Below are 20,923 nucleotides of genomic sequence, written 5' to 3'. Positions count from 1 at the left end.
TCCTTTGTATGTAGCTGTCCAGTTTTGCAAAACCGTTTATTGAAGAGACTATCTTTTCTCCATTGTATATTCTTGCCTCCTTTGTCATATATTAATTTCCCATAGAAGTATTGGTTCATTTCTGGGCTCTATGTTCTGTTCCGTTGTTCTGTGTTTGAGTGTGTGTGTGTGCACATGTGCACGTGCACACACACACACACACACACCAGTAACATACTGGTTTTGATTACTGTAGCTATGTAGTATAGTTTGAAATCAGGAGCATGATACCTACAGCTTGGTTCTTCTTTCTTAAGTCTTTTTGCCTATTTAGCATCCCTTGTGTTACCATACAAATTTAAAATTATTTGTCCTAGCTCTGTGAAAAATGCCAGTGGTATTTTGATAGAGATTGCATTATTACCTTAGGTAGTATGGTCATTTTAACAAGATTAAGTCTTCCAGGGGAGAATATAGCTTAGTGGTAGAGTGCATGCCTATCACGTACAAAGTCCTGGGTTCAACCCCCAGTACCTCCATTAAAAATAAATAAATAAATAAACCTACCCCCCCTCCAAAAAAAACACATTTAAAAAGAAAAAAAAGATTAATTCTTCCAATCCATGAACACAGCATATCTTTCTGTTTGTGTCATCTTCAGTTTCTCTCATCAGGTATTTGATTCTTTTTGATGTGATTATAAATGGGATTGTTTTCTTACTATCTCCTTCTGAAAGTTTGTTGTTAGTGTATAGAAACTCAGCAGGTTTCTGAATGTTAATTACATGTACTACAACTTTACTGAATTCATTGATGAGTTCTAATAGAACTCTCTCGTTTCATACATGAGAGGCCCCCCAAGAAGGAAGCTCCCTAGGGTTGCACATTTGTATGGCTGTACAAGTGTTCAGTGTCTGAATGGTTCCCAGTTACAGTGCTGCCTGGTCCCTGGAAGGTTGTCTGCTCCTTGTATTTCCTTCTGTACCTCTCTCACCTGCTGCCATGGTCCCGATCTTTCTCATTTCCCCCAGCACGGCAGACAGGAGTCCAAAGCAGATGTGGGCGGGCGTATAAGAAGGCTGCCGGGGACTCCTGCCAGAACCCAAATGCTCAAGAAGTTGCTGCTATTGAGGGGCACAGTTTTGATGAAACAATAAGGGGTGGATGCTGTTTTCAGAGGTGCTGATTTATTTCCCCCTTTGAGTGAAACGTCAGAACTTGTCTTACCTCTACACTGACTCACTAGCAGCCTCAGGAAGGGGAAACCCAAGCCGCCTCCTCCACGCCCGTCTGACTGAGCCATTCCCCAAAAGCCAGGCGGACTTGCCCAGGTCGCCCAAAACGCACAGCGTGGCCCATGGATCCTGAGGGCAGCCTGCACACCTCCAACCTGTGGCACTTCCCTAAGCAGAGCCACTTCCCCTTTCTATGGATAATGTCTCTACCTTATTATTTTCCAAATGTCTGCAGTCACCACCCAGCTTCACTTCAGCAGGATTTGAGTTCTGTGTTCAAGTGTGGCCGAAATCACCATGGCCACGTTTCCTGCCTGTTGTCCTGACTGAGGTCGAAGGTACTTTGTTGGAGGGGAACTGTTGATGCCACCCGTTCCCCAGGGGCTGAATAACCAGCAGCTCTCAGGACAGCAGCAGCTGCCTCCCCTCCTCCCTGAGTCCGCGGGGATTGCTGGTCTTTTTTTTTCTTTTCCTTTTGTTCTCTAGAAGCTGACCAAATCCACAGGAAGGAAATAGAGGTCCTTGGTGCTCTGGGTGTAGGGGTGGGATATTGTGGGGTGTTCATTTGAATTAGAAAGTCTAACTGAGGGCCAGCTGTTGCACAGGCAGAACAGGTGTCTTCCAGTCATGGGTTTGTTTTGGGGAAACACACACACACATACACAAACCCCACCTTATTCATCTGATTAACCAGGTGTTTTTGTCATTTAAAAGCCTCACTGCACTGCAGTCATCTTCTCACCTTAACCGCTCTGATTAAGGAAGCATTTAATGTCCACACAGAAGCCATCTGAACCAGAAATCGGGAGGCTGTATCCTGAGCCCAGCTTCGTCAGTAGCAGCACCCCCTCTGTGGACCTCGAGGTCCTGACCTATCACACAGGAGCAGGGAGGGGAGAGGACCAGAGAGGGTGGGAGCTCCCTTCTGGTCCTGAAACCTCGGGAATCCCATCAGCGGGTCAGGCAGTAGTGGGCTCCAGGATGAGAGGAGGGAGGGAGGGAGGGAGGGATTGGGCGGGGTAAGGGGTGAGATTATATTCAGAACAAGGGCAGGATCCCTGGAGAAGTTGGAGGCCCACATCTGCTGTGCAGGCTGCTGTAGTAGTTTTGGGATCTGGAGCCACGTCTCAGGACTGGAGGAGTCAGTGTTTATTCCCTGTAGTCACCCCAGGGGGCTGGGATCTCGGAGCTCAAAGGCTGTGCACAGCGGGGGCAGCTGGTACGTTCTGAGCTGAGAAGCCTAGCTCTGTGGGACTCATGGCAGGGACTGAGGCATCGCTCTGCGTTTTCTGTCTGGGGCTGGTTTACCAGCATTTACTGAGCTTGCAGTCCGCCCCACGGGTCCGTCAGTGCTGAGGAAGTAGGGCAGATGCCTTCCTTTTCCTGGGTCTCACGTTCTGATGGGAGAGAGTGTCCACATACGTTGAACATGTATTGAACCCTTAGTTCTTACTTCATCGAATATTTATTGAGCACCTACTGTGTGCCAGGTGCTACGAATACAGCATCAAGGAAGGAGTGGTCTGCCGACCCGACTCCTACCCCAAGGCACTTCTGCAGAGAGACTGGCCGGTGAGGACTGTGGCAGGGTAAACACCAGGCAGCACTTTGAGGGTGAGGGGAAGGGTGCAGATGGTCCAGATCTGAAGATGGAGGAAGGCCTCCAGGAAGAAGTGATACCTACCCAGAGATCTGAGGGGTGACTAGAAGTTAGCCTGGCCAAGAGACAAGGGCCAGTGCTGCAGGAGAGAAATAAGTGTTTTTGTACAGCTGTGGCTTTGCCCAGTTTTAAGATACTTCTTTCCAGTCAGAGTCACAGTCTAGTGGAAGACTGTCGCCTTGGTGGGGGACAGAATCCCATAGGAGGACAGATGCAGCGTGGAAGTGCACGGGGGAGGGAGCGGCAGACTTGGGCTGAGCCTCAGAGGATGGATTGGCAGCAACAGAAAATTTGGAGGGGTGGGGGCAGCCCAGTCTCCTGGGGCCGTGGCAGGCAAATCTCAGACAGAGTGAGGCACGCACGCTGTGGGGGTAAGGCAGAAAGGCAGGGTAAAGCCAGGGCTGGGTTAAACACTGAGGTTTAGAAGCTTGGTCTTGATTTGGTAACGAAAGAGGTGCCAGTAGAGGCTTCTGAGCAGAGGAGGAGATGTTCAGGATTGAAGTGTATCGCCTGCATCTGGGGAAGGGAAGGATTAATATCAGGAGCATAGTAGTCATGTGATTTACCTGGCAAACAATCATAGTTCCAAGGAAAGAACATGTCCTTTCTACAATTCCCTGACCCCTACGGTGAAAAAAGCTATTTTTCAGTCCTTAATATATCAGTACCAAGTCTAGCATGTTCCATTTGCTCACAGCTGTCTCCCCCATCCCTAAAACAACGTATGACACACAGTAGCACATAGTAAGTACTGCTGAATAATGATCTTATGGAGAATTATGAGTCACCGTTAGTTCTGACTGTCCTTTCAGCCTCTTAGAATGACATTGTACTGCATTTTGAAAATTACTTTTCATAATCCTTCTCGAAGTTGTTGTGGCTTTCACTTAAAATCATACCTTTTTAAATAGTTTATGTTCAGGTTATTTTGGAAATACTGAAAACATTTTATATCAACATTACCTCTAGAGGAGGTGTGGCGTTCCCAGTGGTGGTTAGGAAAACTTACCTGCTTCTGCCGCACCTGGCCCCCCGGGATGGGTTGTCACTTTGGGCTGGTTGAAACAGATGTAAACAGTCTACTTTGTATTTGTCATCTTATATTTTCTTACATGCAGACAGCACTGACACTTTATACGTTGAGTCAGTAAACCCGTAGCTAGTATACTGTTTTCTTCCTGAAATCTCTTAATTCATAATGTACTATAAAATATATCGAAGTGATACTGTTTGCCAAGCTCTCAGCATGGTAATTTGAGACTAGGTCATTTTGACACATGGGTAACATTTCTGCCGAACCCCTCATGCCTCACTGGTCTGCCTGGACTGTAATTAATGCTGGGCGGAGGTGCGTTCAGTGACTATGCAGGATTGCTGTTTGCTTTCAGGGTTCCAGTCTGTCTTCATTCACTTACTGTGCTGAGGGAAAATTGCAAATTATAGATGTTGCTTTTTGCAGGAAATGTAAAAGCACAGTTATTCTGATAATTTCTTTATACAGTGAAACTTCCTCTTTTCATTGTCCTCTTGAAAGGGGGAAACGTTCTCATGATAAACAGACATAAAAAGACGGATGGATTTTTTTCCAGTAAATAGGCATTTGGTGATTTCCCGCAACAGAACTGTGTTGTTGCTGTACATAGATGTTTTTCTAAAACACTGGCTTTTATTTCCAATATATATTTAAGTCTAATCGCTTCTTTGTTGGTGAAAGCTATAATTTCATGAGGAATGAAGATGGGATAAATATCACTTGCAGCAACATTAAATGCTATTCCAAGCTGACCTTACAACACGTTCTGAGTTTTGTGTTCGAGTTGTTGTCAGGTGCATGTATTGAGTTCCTGGCTAAGCCAGCTAGTTTACATATTTTAGATCTTCCAGTTTAAGTAATTACTCCATTAGTAATTACTTTCTTTTCTCTAATAAACTTTTTATTTTGGAATAATTTTAGATTTACAGAAAAAATGGCAGTGGTAATATAGAATTTCCCTGTACCCCTCACCCAGTTTGCCCTAATGTTAGCATCTTATATAAACATGGTACATGTATCAAAACTAAGAAATTAACACTGGTAATTACCATTAGCTATAGTTTTATTCAGATTTCACTAGTTTTTCCACTAATGACCTTATTCTGTTCTAGGAGCCAATCTAGAATCCCACATTTTATTTCGTCTGTGTTCTTTCTCTCTCTTTTTTTTTTTTTCTTTTTTTGGCTTTTTTTTTTTTTTTAAGTTTTTTAGGAAAGTCGTAGACCATAAGAATTTTATTTGGAAGAATAATTTCTTAAGTGTATGGTACTTTCCTGATATGGTTGACTAATGATTTTCTAAAATGTCTTTGCAGAAATTGCCTTACAACAGGTTTCCATGTTTTTCCGATCAGAACCAAAGTGGGAGGTGGTGGAACCGTTGAAAGACATAGGTGAGAAAATGGCATGCCTGGTCTGTTAAAAAAGGTCACAGAACTGGATTCTTTGTCCTATTTTCTTTATAAGTATCCCAAGAAAGCTTTAATGCAGGTAAACTGCATAAGAAACACAGGTGGTTTCTTTTTCTTTTTGCCTCTATACTTTTTGAGGATGCAGTCCTTAACTTTTAATATTTAATCAATCTTGGTGAAAGTCCCATCTGAGGATTTGGATGGGAGTAACTAATAGTTTCAGAACCATCATTCTTTCCTCATCTTTTACGCTAAATCTAAGCTGAAGTGCTGTTTTTCTATTCCATGAGTAGGGTAATTTCTTTGCTGTTTTTTAGTGCAGACTTTACCATGTAAATATTACCAAATGGTGGTTTTACTGGTGCCTAAGTAGCTGTGAATAAAATTGCCAAACTTAATTTTTATTAATCACTTGGTCAATGAAACTTATATCCATTGGTATAAAATCATATAGCTATAAACACATCTCTGTTTTTATGACAGGTTGGAGGATAAGGAAGAAATATTTCTTGATGAAGATTAAAAATCAGCCAAAGGAACGGCTAGTATTAAGCTGGGTAAGCTAGTTTTTTGACTCAGACTCATTTCAAGGCTTTAGATGGGTTTATGAAAGCAGGTATTGATAAGAGTATTACAAAATTGTACTGTGTTCTTGAGTGATGTCGTTAAGGCCTCCTAGAAGGAGAGTCATTTTAAGTTCCTTTGCTTATGCATTCAGTAATATCAATGTGATTATATCTGATCGACTAGTAGACGTTTGGAAAGAAATAGGAACCGCTTAAAATAGTTCTCTATTTTAAATAGTTTGTTTCAGAGAAAATACTTTCTTTTGCCTCTCATTTTGGGAGCTCTAGTGATGCATTTGGTTAATAGAATTAGATAAAAGTTGGTTAAGTCCTAGTATTTACATGTTTATATACTATTTCTTCAGAGGGGTTTTGAGGGAGCAAGATATAATGTGATTTTTATCTTTGGTTTGTAGTCGTATCTTTAGACAGATTAAAAAAAGGGAAAGACTTAACAAGGAATTTTTATTTTGATGACCAAGGCAGTGGCCTGATGTTTCCTCCCGTGTTTCCAGGCTGACCTTGGTCCCGACAAGTATCTGTCAGATAAAGATTTTCAGTGTCTAATCAAACTTCTGCCTTCCTGTTTGGTGAGTACAGGTCTTTCTATTATTCTTGGTGCTGATGACAGTTTCGTAATGTTTTCTTGTAAGTGACCATGGACAGAAGAGCTGAAAATACTTTACAGGCTCAAGAGAATGGGAGAGGTACAGTGGATTTCGGTTCAGACTGAAAATGTTCAGGGCTCCTCTCGTAGACCAGAGGCCATTTAAATGGCACTCGTGACCTCTACACAATCCGTGAAACATGCAGTAGTTTAACTTTTGCGTTTTAAGCAAATATCAGAGTAGGAAAGCAGCCACTTCTCTGAGCCTCTTGTTCTCGGTGAAGATTTTATATCAGTGAAATTCAAAGATCTCTTTCTAGCCTGAAAAAAACAGAATTAATAGAGGTTTAGATAAATTGTATGAGGGATTCTAATCCAACGCTTTCCGTGGAAAGAATCACGTGTATTTCAAAATATATGCAGAAAGTCTTCAGGAAAAGGCCAGAAATTTGAGTTAGCATTGATGTTCTTTATCTGTGGTCTGCATGAGGATGTGGGACCCTTGAATGAGTCACTCACGGACTAAGCACAGTTCCTCTGATCTGTCCAGTTGGTTTGGCGAGTTCGTTTTGAAGATCCAGTGTTTTGTCAAGCTGGCAAAAGCAAGCTTTCAGTGAGGTGTGATGCCTGACCTTTGGGTTTGATTAATTGTCTCACGCAGGCTGTGAGCACCCAATTCTAAATTTCTTTTAATGTATGTGCTTTTTAAAAAGAAGATAGTGTAGGTACATGGTGCATGTTAATTATAGAAAGAAAACACAGAAAATAAAAATAAAATAAAACTTGTCTATAATTCCAACCAACCAGAATTACAAACCCAAATGTCCAATTGTTACTTTTCTAGAATTTTAAATGATTATTTTCAAAAAATTTTATACTTACTGTTTTAAAACCTGATTTTGTTGTTGTTGTCAATGGTATACCATGAACGTATTTTGTAGTTAATAAAGGTAGTGTAATTTCATTAGTATTGTTTGCATGGAATTATCATTGACTGTACCTCAATTCATTCAACTAATCTACTAGACATTTGGATCTCCTCTTGTTTTTGCTCTTATTAAAAAAAAGTAATAGTAAACAATTTTCACTAAACATCTGTACCCATACTTAATTATTTTTATAAGATGACTGGAATTAATTAGTAAGTAATTGTAGGGAGCTATTTTGAGACTATGTAAATAACCTGTTCTTTACCAAACCCACTTGTTTCAGCATTCATAGACATTTTCTAACTCCGTCACTCCTCTTATATATTTATTACTTGGCATTCTACTGTAAGAAAGAGCTTCCTGTTCTCTCTTCTTTATCTATTTATATCAATATGGACTCAAGGATTTTTATTTTATTTGTTGGGTTTCTTTTTGAGGTGATGAAAATGTTCTAAAATTAGATTGTGTGGCAGCCGCACAACTCTGGATATACTGAAAATCATTGAGCTGTACACTTTAAACAGGTGGATTATAACTGGATGTGAATTACATTTCAATAAGGCCATTAAAATATCAACAGCCACCGTTCTGATGTGATGATCAGTGGAAACTTCATGATCAATCACTATTTTTCTGGGCACACCTTCCAGTCCCCAACCCACTTGATCCCTGCCTGTCAAATTCTCGCACAGCCCAGCTCCCAAGGTTTAAAATCTTCATGTTACTCGTTTGAGCTAATGGACACTAACATCTGAAGCCAGTTGGTCCATGTAACCAAAATTCCAGGTCATATGAGGACTTCCCTTTCAGTCATTAAATAATGTGTCTTGCTCCCCAGCCCACTTGGTGGACGTCAGTGTCCTTCTCTCAGGAGGACAGTGTGAATCATCATATTACACACTCCAGCAGAGGGACAGGAAGAGTCATGCTAGCTGCCCTGGAAAGGGGCCAGATGCCAAAAATGCTGTTTTTGCTTGTTTTCTAGCTGTTAAGCTCCCTGGCTGGGCACCAAACAGCAGTGTGGACTGTTAGGCCAAGCTGTGAGTGCTACACACTGATCCTGGTTCCCACTTGGCTGTGCTAGGATTTGGCTGTATTCTTCACCAATTTACAGAGGCAGAATATTAAAACCACTATTCCAAAAACTCAGACTTTCCCTCTCATCTGTTATTATACTTTGGTCTGAACTGCACGAATATGCACACCAAAGCAGGTGCCCTCACCCAGGGAGCTTAGTAACACATCCGTTACCCACTCCCTTTGGTCACTGTAATTTATGTTCCTTCTCTCATCTAAAAAATGAGTTACTAGTTGATCATCTAATGACTTGAAAACGCCATGAGTTCAGGGAATATTCTGCATTTATATGCAATTAAATTATCAAGCTGATACTTGACTCTGTATAACCAGATCCTGGATCTACGAGGACCTAGATGCTGACGCAGATACATGTGAATTTCTTTTCTGTTTTGGCAGCACCCTTACATCTATCGTGTTACCTTTGCCACAGCTAACGAATCCTCAGCGTTGCTAATTAGGATGTTTAATGAAAAAGGAACTTTGAAGGACCTGATCTACAAGGTAGTTGTGGTGCAAGTTCCTGGTCATAAAGAAATTCTCACGTTCTTTAAGAACTAGTTGATACTTGATCCCTAAGCTTCCACACGCGAGGCCCTGAGGATTTAATTTTCATTTTATTTGCGGTTTATTTTTTATTCTAGCAATAGAAACTACCTGATTTGATCAAAGAGCATTCCTTTCCCCACATGAGGGAAAGTTGGACATTTCATGATTATACCATTGCATTGTAGGCTGCTCTTAGGTCAGTTTTAAAGTTTATGTCTTTCATTTAAGAAAGCAATGTTGAACTATCTCAATAAAGCTGGAAAAAAAGTTTTTTAAGAAAGTAATACTGAGAAGCTTTATGTAAAAACTCATAGGAAAAGAGATCAAATTTATGATTACAAGAGAGGGAGGGCTGGGGGAGGTGGGGAGGGGGAATTGGATGAAGGTGGTCAAAAGGTATAAACTTCCAGTTATAAGATAAATAAGTAATGTAATAGAGAACTTGATAAATACGATTAACACTACTGAATGTTAAAAAAAAAAAAAATACCAAAAAATTGTAACAGTATACAAGACTTTGGTGTCCGCTAAGGTCAAGACCAGGAGCATCTTGTAGAGAAGGGGTGGAACCCAGGTCAGCCTCCTTCTATTCACTATATAGACCGTTGTTCTTAAAAGCCCACATCCTACCAGCTGGACTCACCTGGTGACCCCAACCACTTCAAGTCTTGCCTATTCAGGGAGGCTGTGTATAGAATTCCACCCCCCTGCTTGCTACCTTCTTATGTCCTCTTTGTTCCTTTCCAAAGGCAAAACCAAAAGACCCATTCCTAAGGAAGTACTGCAACCCTAAGAAGATTCAAGGCCTTGAACTCCAGCAAATAAAAACATATGGGCGGCAAATATTAGAGGTAAGAGGTATTTAATTTCTGTTTAAGTTGCGTTGGAATTCATCCAGCATCACAGTGTTCTTTCGGGAAAGTTCTCAGGCGATAGCCGAAATAGTTTAAGTTGTCTGATCCCATATAAACTGATGGCATTACCGTATTTTATCCCCAAAAAACAAATATTTGAGACTAAGGCAGTAATTTAGATCAACAGCATTCCAGAAGCTTAGCTGTTGGAATAGACTGTCTGATTTTTAAGAACTTTTATTGTGTGGATACCAACTTTTGTGTTATTTCTGGTTGATCTTTATGTTTGTGCCAAGATTCTTGCTTTTGTTGTATCATATACACAAGCATATGGCTCCCTTACAGAAGTCTGACTGTCCTGAAAGGCCTTTCCCACATCACCCCCTAGTAGCATTCACCAAGCTTCTTGGATTGTCCAGCCCTATCAGTGAAAACAATTTAAGCACGACCCCCCCCCCAGAGTTTTATATATTTAACTATTATGTACATGTGTTACTACTAACATATTGTGTGTATTATAAGTTAAGAAAGAATGAGATTAAAAACAAAACAGGTAGAGAAGCTGTACCATTATCTTTCCATCCTCAGGGGATTGTCTTGGGCACCCCCTTTGGCGAGCACTGCTCTGGTTCATCAGGCCTTTGCAGGGCTGTGTGCGGGCATCTCTGTTACTGGCTGAGCCACTGTTTATTAAATGGCAGTTGAAAAGTTTGCTTCTTTTTTTGTGGGAGGCTGTCATGTGTTTCTAATAATAAATAGCCGAATATATTCTGAGGCAAGACAAGATTAGAGATGTTTTCAGCGCAGCCCCTTTTCCTGAATAATTGGCCGAAGCTCTGGCACTACAGCTTTATTCATCTGTGCCGGAGGATCTTTGCCCTGAAGAGAGCTGGCTTGTTGGGATCAGAAAGGGCTTACAGTAGAGGCTTTTAGCATCAAAGCTGTGAACTCCAAGCAGACACAGGCTGCTTCTCTGTTCTTTGGAAATGAGGGAGCTTGGCGTCGCGTCTTCACAGCCGGAAAGGATTCAGCATCACTCCCTTTTCCAAAGAAGTGGATGGAGGTGGCATTTCTCTTCAGGTGTCTCTCCAGTGACCTGTTTGGTTTTGTTTCAGAATATATTAACTTAAAAAACAAAGTTTCACCTGTCTTATATCTGAATGAATTTTGGTGGGGGCAGGGAATGTAACCTCTACATATATTTCACTAGGTACTAAAGTTTCTACATGACAAAGGATTCCCTTATGGGCATCTTCATGCCTCCAATGTGATGCTAGAAGGGGACACTTGCCGGCTGCTAGACCTTGAGAATTCCTTGTTGGGCCTTCCTTCCTTCTACCGATCTTACTTCGCACAATTCAGGAAAATCAATGTAAGTTGCTGAAAGTCATGAAACAGCAGGCTCATGTTTAGGTATCAGTTATCCCCACGACAGGACCCATGATATGCCCTTGTAAGAAATATGCACTAAGCAGTGAAAGGTGCAGTTGGGGTAAGGCAATGCCTACTGGCCCTGTTTTTCCCACAGAGCACCGCTGTATCTCCAGGAGGCTAGTTGAGATGGTAGCTGGGACAAGGAGAGGTGTGGAATCACTGATTGAAAAACCATGGAGGGTAGGACCAGGACCACTGGTCAGAGCAATACCTTGTGAGCTTTTACAAAAGGCTTTGGAGTTGGGTTGACAGTACCAATTATAAGTGGGGTTGCCCATGGGCCATGTTTCTCAGTGGAAGCCTGCGACAGGAGCCTTGGGATTCACAAAGCCAACGTGAGGTTTGAGCATTCTGCTGCTCTCTTTCCTTCTGCAGACATTGGAGAGTGTGGACGTTCACTGCTTTGGCCACTTACTGTACGAAATGACTTACGGACGACCACCAGACTCAGTGCCTGTAGACTCCTTCCCTCCCGCACCATCTATGGCTGTCGGTCAGTATGGGGTTTGGAGGGGTCTTCTGGGCCCTGGTAACATGCATGGCTACTCACCCCATTTCCAGAGTCCAGGGAAGGCCCAGAGGAAGTTGACATGCTCCACAGCCAGAAAGTCTTACTCATTTAAAAGTGAGCTGAGTAACTTCCTTAAATGCATTTTGCTGAAAATTCAGATGGCTTGTCTATTTGTCGGGCTCTCTGAAACCTCGGGGACATTTTGGAAGCAAGAGGATATAAAGAGAACTATAGCCATTCTGATACAGAAGCAGAAGCCAGGAGCAGGCAACTTGAAGCCAGTCTTGGAGACTCAGGCAGGTGTCAGGAGTAGGACCTGCAAGGAACAAGAGAGCCAAGGGCTGGACACCTTAGAGGAGGAGAGCCTGGCAGGCCCAGAGCTGGGAAAGGCAGAGAGGAGTGCAGACACCTGGCACGTTGGGTCCAAGAGCCCTGCCAGCATTACTGAGGGGGCTGAGGAGAGCCGGGGGGTGGTTGGGAGGCACCTGTAGGAAGGAGGGATGTAGGGCTTGGTGTAGACCCATCCAGGGGCCCTTTCATCCCCTGCACAGCCAGCTCTGCCAGAGCAGGGAGAGGGGAGGGCGGAGTAGCTCTTGGACCACTGTGCCTTCTAGGCATGCAGGTCAGCCCCCCACCAGGGTTAGTTCTGTGTCAAATGAGGTAGGTAGTTCCAGAGAACAGGCCCCGAGACTACTTTGGGATGAGTCTGAACAGCTGAAACTGAACAGTGACCTGCAAGTGGAAAAATCTGGCTGGTTTTGTTTATCTTATCCAAGGTGTTGGATGGTGAGATACCAACAGTTGGCATTTTGTGTGCTGGTTTTGACTAAAAGCAGGCAAGCATCAAAATGTCTTTCAAGTTCAGAATTTTACTTCTGTGTAGTGTTTACTTCTCTTTTAAGAGAGCAAACACATTTATGAATGATATCTTGAATCCTTCCTCCAATTATCTCTGAAATATATTTAGCTTTCTGTCAGCATGTGGTTCCTGAACCGTTTCTTTTGAGTCATCAGTAACATCAGTGCTGCCAGCGTCCCCCTCCCCACGTATGCCATCTGTCTGTGCGTGAAGAGTTTTGACACTGTCCTGATCACCCCGCAGACAGTTGTTGCAAAGCGGTGTCAAACTTTTCATCACCAAGTGGATTTGCCAGCATGTTCTGTGGAACTAAAATGTGTATCTGTTCATTTCAAGTGGCCGTGTTGGAGTCTACGCTGTCTTGTGAAGCCTGTAAAAATGGCATGCCTACCGTCTCCCGGCTCTTACAGATGCCGTAAGTCAATCACACGCCTTGTGTAACCTTCATCACTGTGTCGAGCACCGGACCACTAACCCGAGTGTCTGGTACTGGGAGAGGACGGCTGGGTCCTCGCAGAGTCACTGTGACCTGCTTGCTGATGGTCACTTGCCGCATGATATCCTGACCCTTCCTTATGACATCTCTGCACCATAGTCTGATCTTGTAATGTCAGTGCTGTCTTCACATGCGTCTCTCCCTGTCCGTGTTGGCATTGTGTCATGGACACGTGGCAGCCCCCGACTTGGGAAATACTGAAGCGGGGGCCGCTCTCCTCGTGAGCCTGCTTCAGTGCACCACCTGGCCCGCAGCTGGGCTGTTTCACTAGTCACTGGCCTGGGAGGGTCTGGAGGAGGGCAATGTGTCTTTGGCCTCCCGGGCACTTGCTTGTTCATTTACTCACCGGGTAATGTTTATCTAACATCTGACGTGCACCAGGCACTGTGCTAGGGGCCTCGAGCTCAGAAGACGTTCTCCCTTGATCAGGGTTATGAATACTCCGTAGTGCTCTGGGGCCTTTCCTTTAGGAAGAGGAGCAGGGAGTTTAAGAAGCATGTATCTGAGGTTAGACACGCCTGGGGGTGGGCCCAGCTTAACCACTTCTACCCTGGTGACCTTAGGCAAGTTTGCTAACCTTGGGAAGCTGAGTTTCCACATCTGTAAATAGGGATAGTCATAGTCCCCACGGCAGAGAGCTGTTGGGAGGGTTTAATGAGATGATTCCTAGTACAGTGCCAGTTACTTAAGTGCTCATTAAGTGTTAGTTATGTTTAATATTGATTCAGCTTATACTTTGTGCCCTGTGATGTACCCAGTGCTTTGTGAACAGATGTATTCAGGAAACAGTAATACCGGCAAACAAGGTGGGGCCACTTGAATTACATACAGCCAGAGCTCAGAGGAGGCAGTGATAACGTCAGGTTCCTTGTGTTTAGGGAGGGTCTGCTCCAGCCCCGGCACCATCCTAGGCCCTGGACGGGCCGTGATGTCCAGAGCAGCCCGAGCCACTGCTCCGTGCCTGTGACATTCCAATATTCAACTGATGCTGCCACCATTAGTAACAATGTAAGCATGGAAAAATAGATCTAGTCAGGGAAACAAAACTATTTTCACACACGCTTTTAGAGCAAATGCATTTGTAGCTGTGGAACAGCCTGAATCCACTTTAACTTACTTGGTTTTGTCTTTTGCACCCCCTCTAAAGCTCTGACATTTTTCTCCCAGTCTTCCAGTTCTAAAGGGAATCCAAATACTTTTCCTTCACTGAAGTCTTTCTACCCTGTGGGCTTCAGCCTTGAGACAGCACTTGGAGAAGTGTGAAATATATTCAGTTAAAAATGTGTTGTCTGGAAGTCAGTGGACCCTTGGCCTCGAAAGGGAGAGTTGTGTCTCCACCTCCAGGCCGCCTAGTGGAGAAAAGTTAACCCTGTCCTTTCTACTTGTGATGTAGTTCCTGTTTTTTAAAAGGGGGGAAAGTTCAAGGAAAGACTTACTTGGAGCCATTTGGGCACCACCCAAACAACTGTTTAAATTCTCTGACCCGTTTAGCCAAACCAGTTCAGAATTCCTCATACGATTGTTTTTAATAACATAATTTTGAAGAGAGAATTGGTATTCTCCAAAAGCAGCTATTTCTTTTTAAGAGAGCATGAGAAACACTACTTTTCTTAGGGGAAAATTATTTTCTTGTTAGATTCCAAACAGAACGATTCCTTTCTATTTTATTCTGTTTAGGTCTAGAATAAATTTTATCTTCCTCTGGGGCAAAAAAAAAAGGAAAACTAAGTATTCTGTTTAGAAATATCTACTGCATATATTATTTGCAATATAATATAAATAATAAAACAATATAAATATAATAAATAATTTGCAAAATTTTCTTCAAAGTGTGAATTAATTTACTATACAGCATGAGAGGACTGTTGCCCCTTGGTGGGGGCATCACCTCCGCTGCACAGCTGACCCAGTCCCCTTGGTGAGGTCTGAGGTAGTGGGGCAGGGTTCCGGAGGTCACCTTGGGTATCCCGGAAGCTCCTTTGAGTTTGTCGATAAACATGAAATGAAGGGTTAGGCCAGGCTGGGCCAGGGCTGGGGAATGTGGTGGGGACTTGACTGGCCAAAGATGTCTCATTCTGCTTTGATCCTGTTCTGAGAGTACATCTGGTTTCAGAAAGATATTTTGGTTTGTTTCCTTTCGTTACAGATTATTCAGTGATGTTTTGCTAACCACTTCCGAAAAGCCACAGTTTAAGGTAAAGCAAACTGTATCATTTCTTTGTTTGTGACATAAATGTTAGCTTTGAAAGTGAGTGTTTTTTTAATTAAAAAAAAAAGAGAGAAGGTACAGTATTTATAATAAGCATGGACTGAGGAAAAACACACACTTAGGAGCGTTTTTATTTGGGGACCTTACTGAGCAGGATAAGCCAGGAGACAGGTGCTCGGATACCCTAAGGAACTGCTCTGAGGAGGTAGGGGAGGAGCCAGGATCTATGTGAATTTTTTGCTGGGAAAACTGGTAGTCAAGCATAAAAAGATTACTGCTAATCACAAAGAACAGACAACTCAAGTTAATGATTTTAGTGCTTTTCTGAGTATGAAAGATGCAAGAATATGGGGTCATTGAAATTTTCCCTTAGATGTGCATCTTAACTATCCAGGGTCCTGTATATCCAAAGCACAGAACACTTCCTGGTTTTCTCCATCCTAAATCCCCTCCCAGGGCGAACCTTTGGTAGGCATGTGCAATGGGTTGCAACTTAATCCTTATAGAATAGGAATGGTGGGCAGCACTCTTTGTTTTACATAAAGAAAAACTGAAAGCAATCTAAATATTCTACAATTAAGAAAGAGTTTAATAACTTATAGTATATCTATTTGATAAAATGTATTTTATCTAATAAAAGTAAAATTTATAAAGACATTGTAGTAGCATGGAAAATGATTCTTATTTGGGCTAAGGGGAAAAGCAGGATATAAAATACAGTGTGTAAAAAAAAAAACCTTTGTCTAGACCAAAGACTAGAAGGAAGTACCCTGAGAAGTAACAGTGATAAGTGGTGTCATGGAAGGAGCAGGGCTTTGGAACCCCGTCAAGACACCAGGTTGATGCCTTACTTTGCTTTTGTGATACCAGCCATTTATTTAAGGCAGGGTTTCTCAGCCACAGCATTTGACACCTTGCGCTAAATAGTTCTTTGCTGTGGGGGCTGTTCTGTACACTAAGGGGTCCTTAGTCTGTACCTGCTAGATGCAAGTAGTACCCTTACCCCCAGCCCCACGTTGTGGCAATCAGAAATGCCCCAGGACACTGCCATGTGCCCCCTGGGGAGGGGAGGGGCAAAATCAGCCCCTTTGAGAGCCGCTGATCTGTGTGTTTCCTCAGTATATAGAACCAGTGAGTAATCCCAGTCTGTGGTCACTGGACAGCTGAGACCATCTACATGAATGCCTAGTTCAGCTCCTGGCCCTCCTCAGGGCTCACTGTTGGTTGGTTTTGAGTATCAGAAAGAATGGTAATTCGCTTTCTCCTCTCTGTGTTCCAAAAGAACCTGTAGCACTCTTATGATGAAATTAAATTTAGAGGGGAGAAAAGAAAGAAAACCAAAAATTCAAGGTGGGGTCAGAAGATTTACAGGCGAGGGAAACGCTTTCCTCTGTCCTGTTTTGCCAGTTAGGGGAGTTCTGACATTAACAGCTTCTTCGGATCTGAAGTAGGAAAGAAAAACTTTTAAACTTATGTCTTCTTTACTGAAATTCTTTAGGAAATGTATTCAGTTCAGCCTTGTAAGTAGATATGCTCTCCCCAGCCTGAGTAGTCCAGCCCGGGGGGTGTCATCAGTCCTTGTGCATCCCCTAAGCCAGAGAGTCTGCAGCAAAGACGCCATGATCTCAAAAACCAGCGTCCGTCTCTTGAATATCTTTCTTTCCGGGAAGGTACACAAGAAATTGATGACATTGGTCGCCTCCATGGAGGGGGACTGGGTGGGATACTTGTTCCTGTGAACGTATCCTTTTCATGCCTTCTGAATTTTAAACCATATCCCTCTAACTGCTCAAAACTTATTTAAATTTAAGTTTTTTAAAGAATAATAGAGACAAAAAGTTCAACATGATCTTGTTGTCTGTTTTCCAGGCCTGAGCTCCTTATGATTTGAAAACTAATAAATTAAGAAATGACAGGCGCAGAATCACACCAAGTTATTGTTAAGAGTATCTTACAGCAGGAGAAATCTTAATCTTATGAAATTCAGAAAATAAATCTTTCACAGAGAAAATCCCTCTGAAGTTATAAAATATTACAATTACTTGAATTTGTGTATGTGTTCCAATAAGCTTTGTATATTATTCTGTTTTTAGTGATGATAAAAAGTCATGTAAAATTTATCCTCCTAACCATTTTTAATTGTACAGCTCACTGATATGAAGTGTGTCATATTATTGTGAAACAGATCTCTAGAACTTCTCATCTTGCAGACTGAAACTCAAGACCTGTTAACTACACCTCTCCATTTTTCCACCCCCCATGCCCTTTGGCAAACACAAGTCTGCTTTCTACTTCCATGATTTTGACTACTGTGGATAGCTCATATAAATGGAATCATACAGGATTTGTCCTTTTGTGACTGGCTTATCTCACTCAGTGTAATGTCCTCAAGGTTCATCTGTGTTACAGCATGTGACAGGATTTCTTTCCTTTTTAAGGCTGAGTAATATTCCACTGTGTGTATACACCACATTTTGTTTGTCCATTCATCTACTGATGGGCATTTGGGCTTTCTTCCATCTCTTGGGTCTTGTGACTAATGCTGTAGTGAAAATGGGGTACACTTTGATATTCTGCTTTCAATTCTTTTGGACACATACCCAGAAGTGGGATTGCTGGATCATATGGTTATTTTATTTTTAGATATTTTGAGAAACTTCTATACTGTTTGATAGCCGCCATACCATTTTACATTCCCACCATTAGTGCACAAGTATTCCAGTTTTTTTCCATCCTCACCAACACTTGTTATTTTCTGTTTTTTTGATAGTTACCATCCTAATGTGTGTGAGGTGATCTCTCACTCTCGTTTTGATTTGCATTTCTCTAATGATTAGAGATGTTGGTCATCTTTCTATATGCTTATTGGCCATTTGTGTATCTTTATTGGAGAAATGTCTGTTCAGGTCCTTTGCTATTTCTTTCTTTGATTTTCTGCTCTTTATTTTTTTCAGCTTTACTGTGGTATAACCCATTTTTTGTGGCAAGTCCATTTTTAATTTGGTTACTAATGTTTTTGTTTTTAAGTTGCAGGAGTTCTTTGTATATTCCGGATACTAACCCCTTATCAGATACATGATTTCCAACTATTTTCTCCCATTCTGTGGGTTGCCTTTTCACTCTGTTGATTGTTTCCTTTGATGTGCAGAAGTTTTAAGTTTGATGTAGTTCCATTTGTCTATTTTAGCTTTTGTTGCCTATGCTTTTGGTGTCCTGTCCAAGAAATTATTGCCAAATCCATTATCACGAAGTTTTTGTCCTATGTTTTCTTCTAGGAGTTTTGTATTCGGTCTTAGGTTTAAGTCTTCGATCCAGATTTGAGTTAATGTTTGTATATGGTGTAAGGTAGGGCTCCTGCTTCATTCCTTTGCTTGTCAATATCCAGTTTTGCCAGAACCATTTATTGAAGAAACTGTCCTTTTCCTGCTGTGTGCTTTTGGCACCCTTGTCAAAGATCATTTGACCATATACGTGAGGGTTAATTTCTGGGCTCTCTATTTGTTCCACTGGTCTTTGTGTCTGTCTTTATGCCAGTATCACACTGTTTTGATTACTGTAGCTTTATAATAAATTTGAAATCAGGAAATGTGAGGCTTCCAGTTTTAATCTTCTTTTTCAAGATTGTTATGGTAATTTGAGATCCATTGCGAACTACTTGAAATACTTGAAACATGTATCATGTTTTTTTTAATGTGTTAGTTTCATATGTTCATTGCTAAAAATGCTAATGAGGTGAGTGTGTTGGGGACACTGAAAGTGGCCAGGATAGGATTCAAGTGGACAGCCTGTATGTGGTTTCATTCCAGATGTCCTCCTTGCTGACCAACTGTTTCTTTGTTCAACCAGGACTTGAGAAAATCTCTAGCCATTTTACTCAATAGATAATGTACTTTCTTTTCTTTCAGATTCCCACAAAGTTAAAAGAGGCATTGAGAATTGCCAAAGAGTGTATAGAAAAGAGACTAATTGAAGAACAGAAACAGGTAAACTGCCTTTTGATCTTTTAGAGCCCCCATCCTTTGATGGGGTACTCACGGTGATTCACTTTTAATTGAGTGTTCATTCCATAAACACTTCTTATACTCTTGCTCTGGATCAGGCTCCAGGTTCAACGCTGCAAGGCAGCTGAATACTTCATAGTTCTGCCCTCAAGGAGCTCAGCCTGGGGGAAACAAACATGTCCCCCAAAGATGGTCATCCTTTACCATGGGGGTGGACTGGGTGGTGGGGTGCACACATGCTCCATACTCCAGAGGTGCTGGGGACCACGCTTATCTTCTGTAAAAGACAGAAAAGCAGGGAGGAACTGGGGGAAGAGAGAAAGGTCTTCATCTGCTGGCATGCTCTTAGCCTAGACATCCAGAGCCAAGCTTGGAGGCAGACAGGCTGAGCAAGGAAAGATTTTTCATCCAAATAATTTGATTTGGCAAAACATGTTAGAGATTTTCATTAGTACAAGATATGCTTACATTTGTGGTGAATTGTGGTCTCTTAAAGATCCACCAGCATCGAAGACTGACGAGAGCTCAGTCTCACCATGGATCCGAAGAAGAAAGAAAAAAGAGAAAGATTTTAGCTCGAAAGGTAAGCCTGGTGTCTCTCTGAGAGCTTCCTTGGAATTCTTGACTACATGTGAAGGAAGTTCTAGGTTAATGGTGCTCGTTTACTTAATGACTGATTTTGTGTTATATCTCCTTGAAAGCTAAAACTATTTCCAGACGACTGGTTTGCAGCTTCTGAAAAAAAGCCATATAATATCAGCAGAGAAATGGACCATAGAGTTTCCTGGCTTGCTGGGCTGATTATGGCCTTAATGTAATTGTGGGGAATGACTAGCCTGAGATAGTAAACTCAGCATTCTTGGTTTTATTTCTCCCTTTAGTTTTGGCTTGTGGTTTCTTCATTGCATTAAGTTGTAAGGCCAAATATGACCTTATGTGTAGCTAGTTTAACTATGTGCCTGGAAAATGTTTTTGTTCTAACTTCCAGCTTTGGTGTGTTTAGTTTACGCTTTGCTTTTCCAAAACCCTCTCTCTTTTATTTTTAAAGAAATCCAAACGATCTGCTGTTGAAAACAGTGAAGAGCATTCAGCAAAATACAGCAACTCCAATAATTCAGGTAACTGGGTATAGATTATAGTGGGGCCCAGGTCCCAAATGTCAGGACCAGGAGTCAAGAGTTCTTGGGTTCTGGTGGCCAGAGACTGGGCAGTGTGGTGATGAATGCAGAGGACAAAAGAACTCTGTCCCCAGTGAAGGGCTGCAACAGCATTCAGAGGCTCACAGGACTCAAATGCTGGAAGGGACCTCACAGGTTCCTGGGGAACCCAGCATCTTCACTGATGGCAAGAGAAGGTTGCCCGGTCCAGAAAAAGCATGTAGCATATGGGAATATGCAGTTTATTTTAATGTAAATAAGGATATTTACTGAATTTCAGGTAAGAAAAAGCCTAGGAAATCCACAAACTGAGTAGGCTGACCGTGCCTAGTTGAATGTGCCTGCTGGTAAACTAG

At 42.1% G+C, this 20,923-nt stretch overlaps 1 protein-coding gene across 11 annotated transcripts in view; it reads left to right on the top strand.

Annotated features, from left to right (window-relative positions):
- Positions 1–20,923, top strand: part of PXK (PX domain containing serine/threonine kinase like) — a 69,298-nt gene that overhangs the window by 36,369 nt on the left and 12,006 nt on the right. For all 11 annotated transcript variants that reach the window (XM_064496368.1, XM_031470624.2, XM_064496377.1 and 8 more), the window contains exons 5-16: positions 5,223–5,300; positions 5,802–5,875; positions 6,400–6,474; positions 8,897–9,001; positions 9,796–9,897; positions 11,111–11,272; positions 11,710–11,827; positions 13,041–13,119; positions 15,347–15,395; positions 19,315–19,392; positions 19,907–19,993; positions 20,459–20,528. In XM_064496368.1, the coding sequence (XP_064352438.1) occupies positions 5,223–5,300; positions 5,802–5,875; positions 6,400–6,474; positions 8,897–9,001; positions 9,796–9,897; positions 11,111–11,272; positions 11,710–11,827; positions 13,041–13,119; positions 15,347–15,395; positions 19,315–19,392; positions 19,907–19,993; positions 20,459–20,528 (1,077 nt within the window). The remainder of the gene's footprint in view (positions 1–5,222; positions 5,301–5,801; positions 5,876–6,399; positions 6,475–8,896; positions 9,002–9,795; positions 9,898–11,110; positions 11,273–11,709; positions 11,828–13,040; positions 13,120–15,346; positions 15,396–19,314; positions 19,393–19,906; positions 19,994–20,458; positions 20,529–20,923) is intronic.

The sequence above is a fragment of the Camelus dromedarius genome, chromosome 17 (assembly GCF_036321535.1).
Source record: "Camelus dromedarius isolate mCamDro1 chromosome 17, mCamDro1.pat, whole genome shotgun sequence".
NCBI classification, from domain to species: domain Eukaryota; kingdom Metazoa; phylum Chordata; class Mammalia; order Artiodactyla; family Camelidae; genus Camelus; species Camelus dromedarius.
This window is presented reverse-complemented; position numbering and strand designations above follow the sequence as displayed.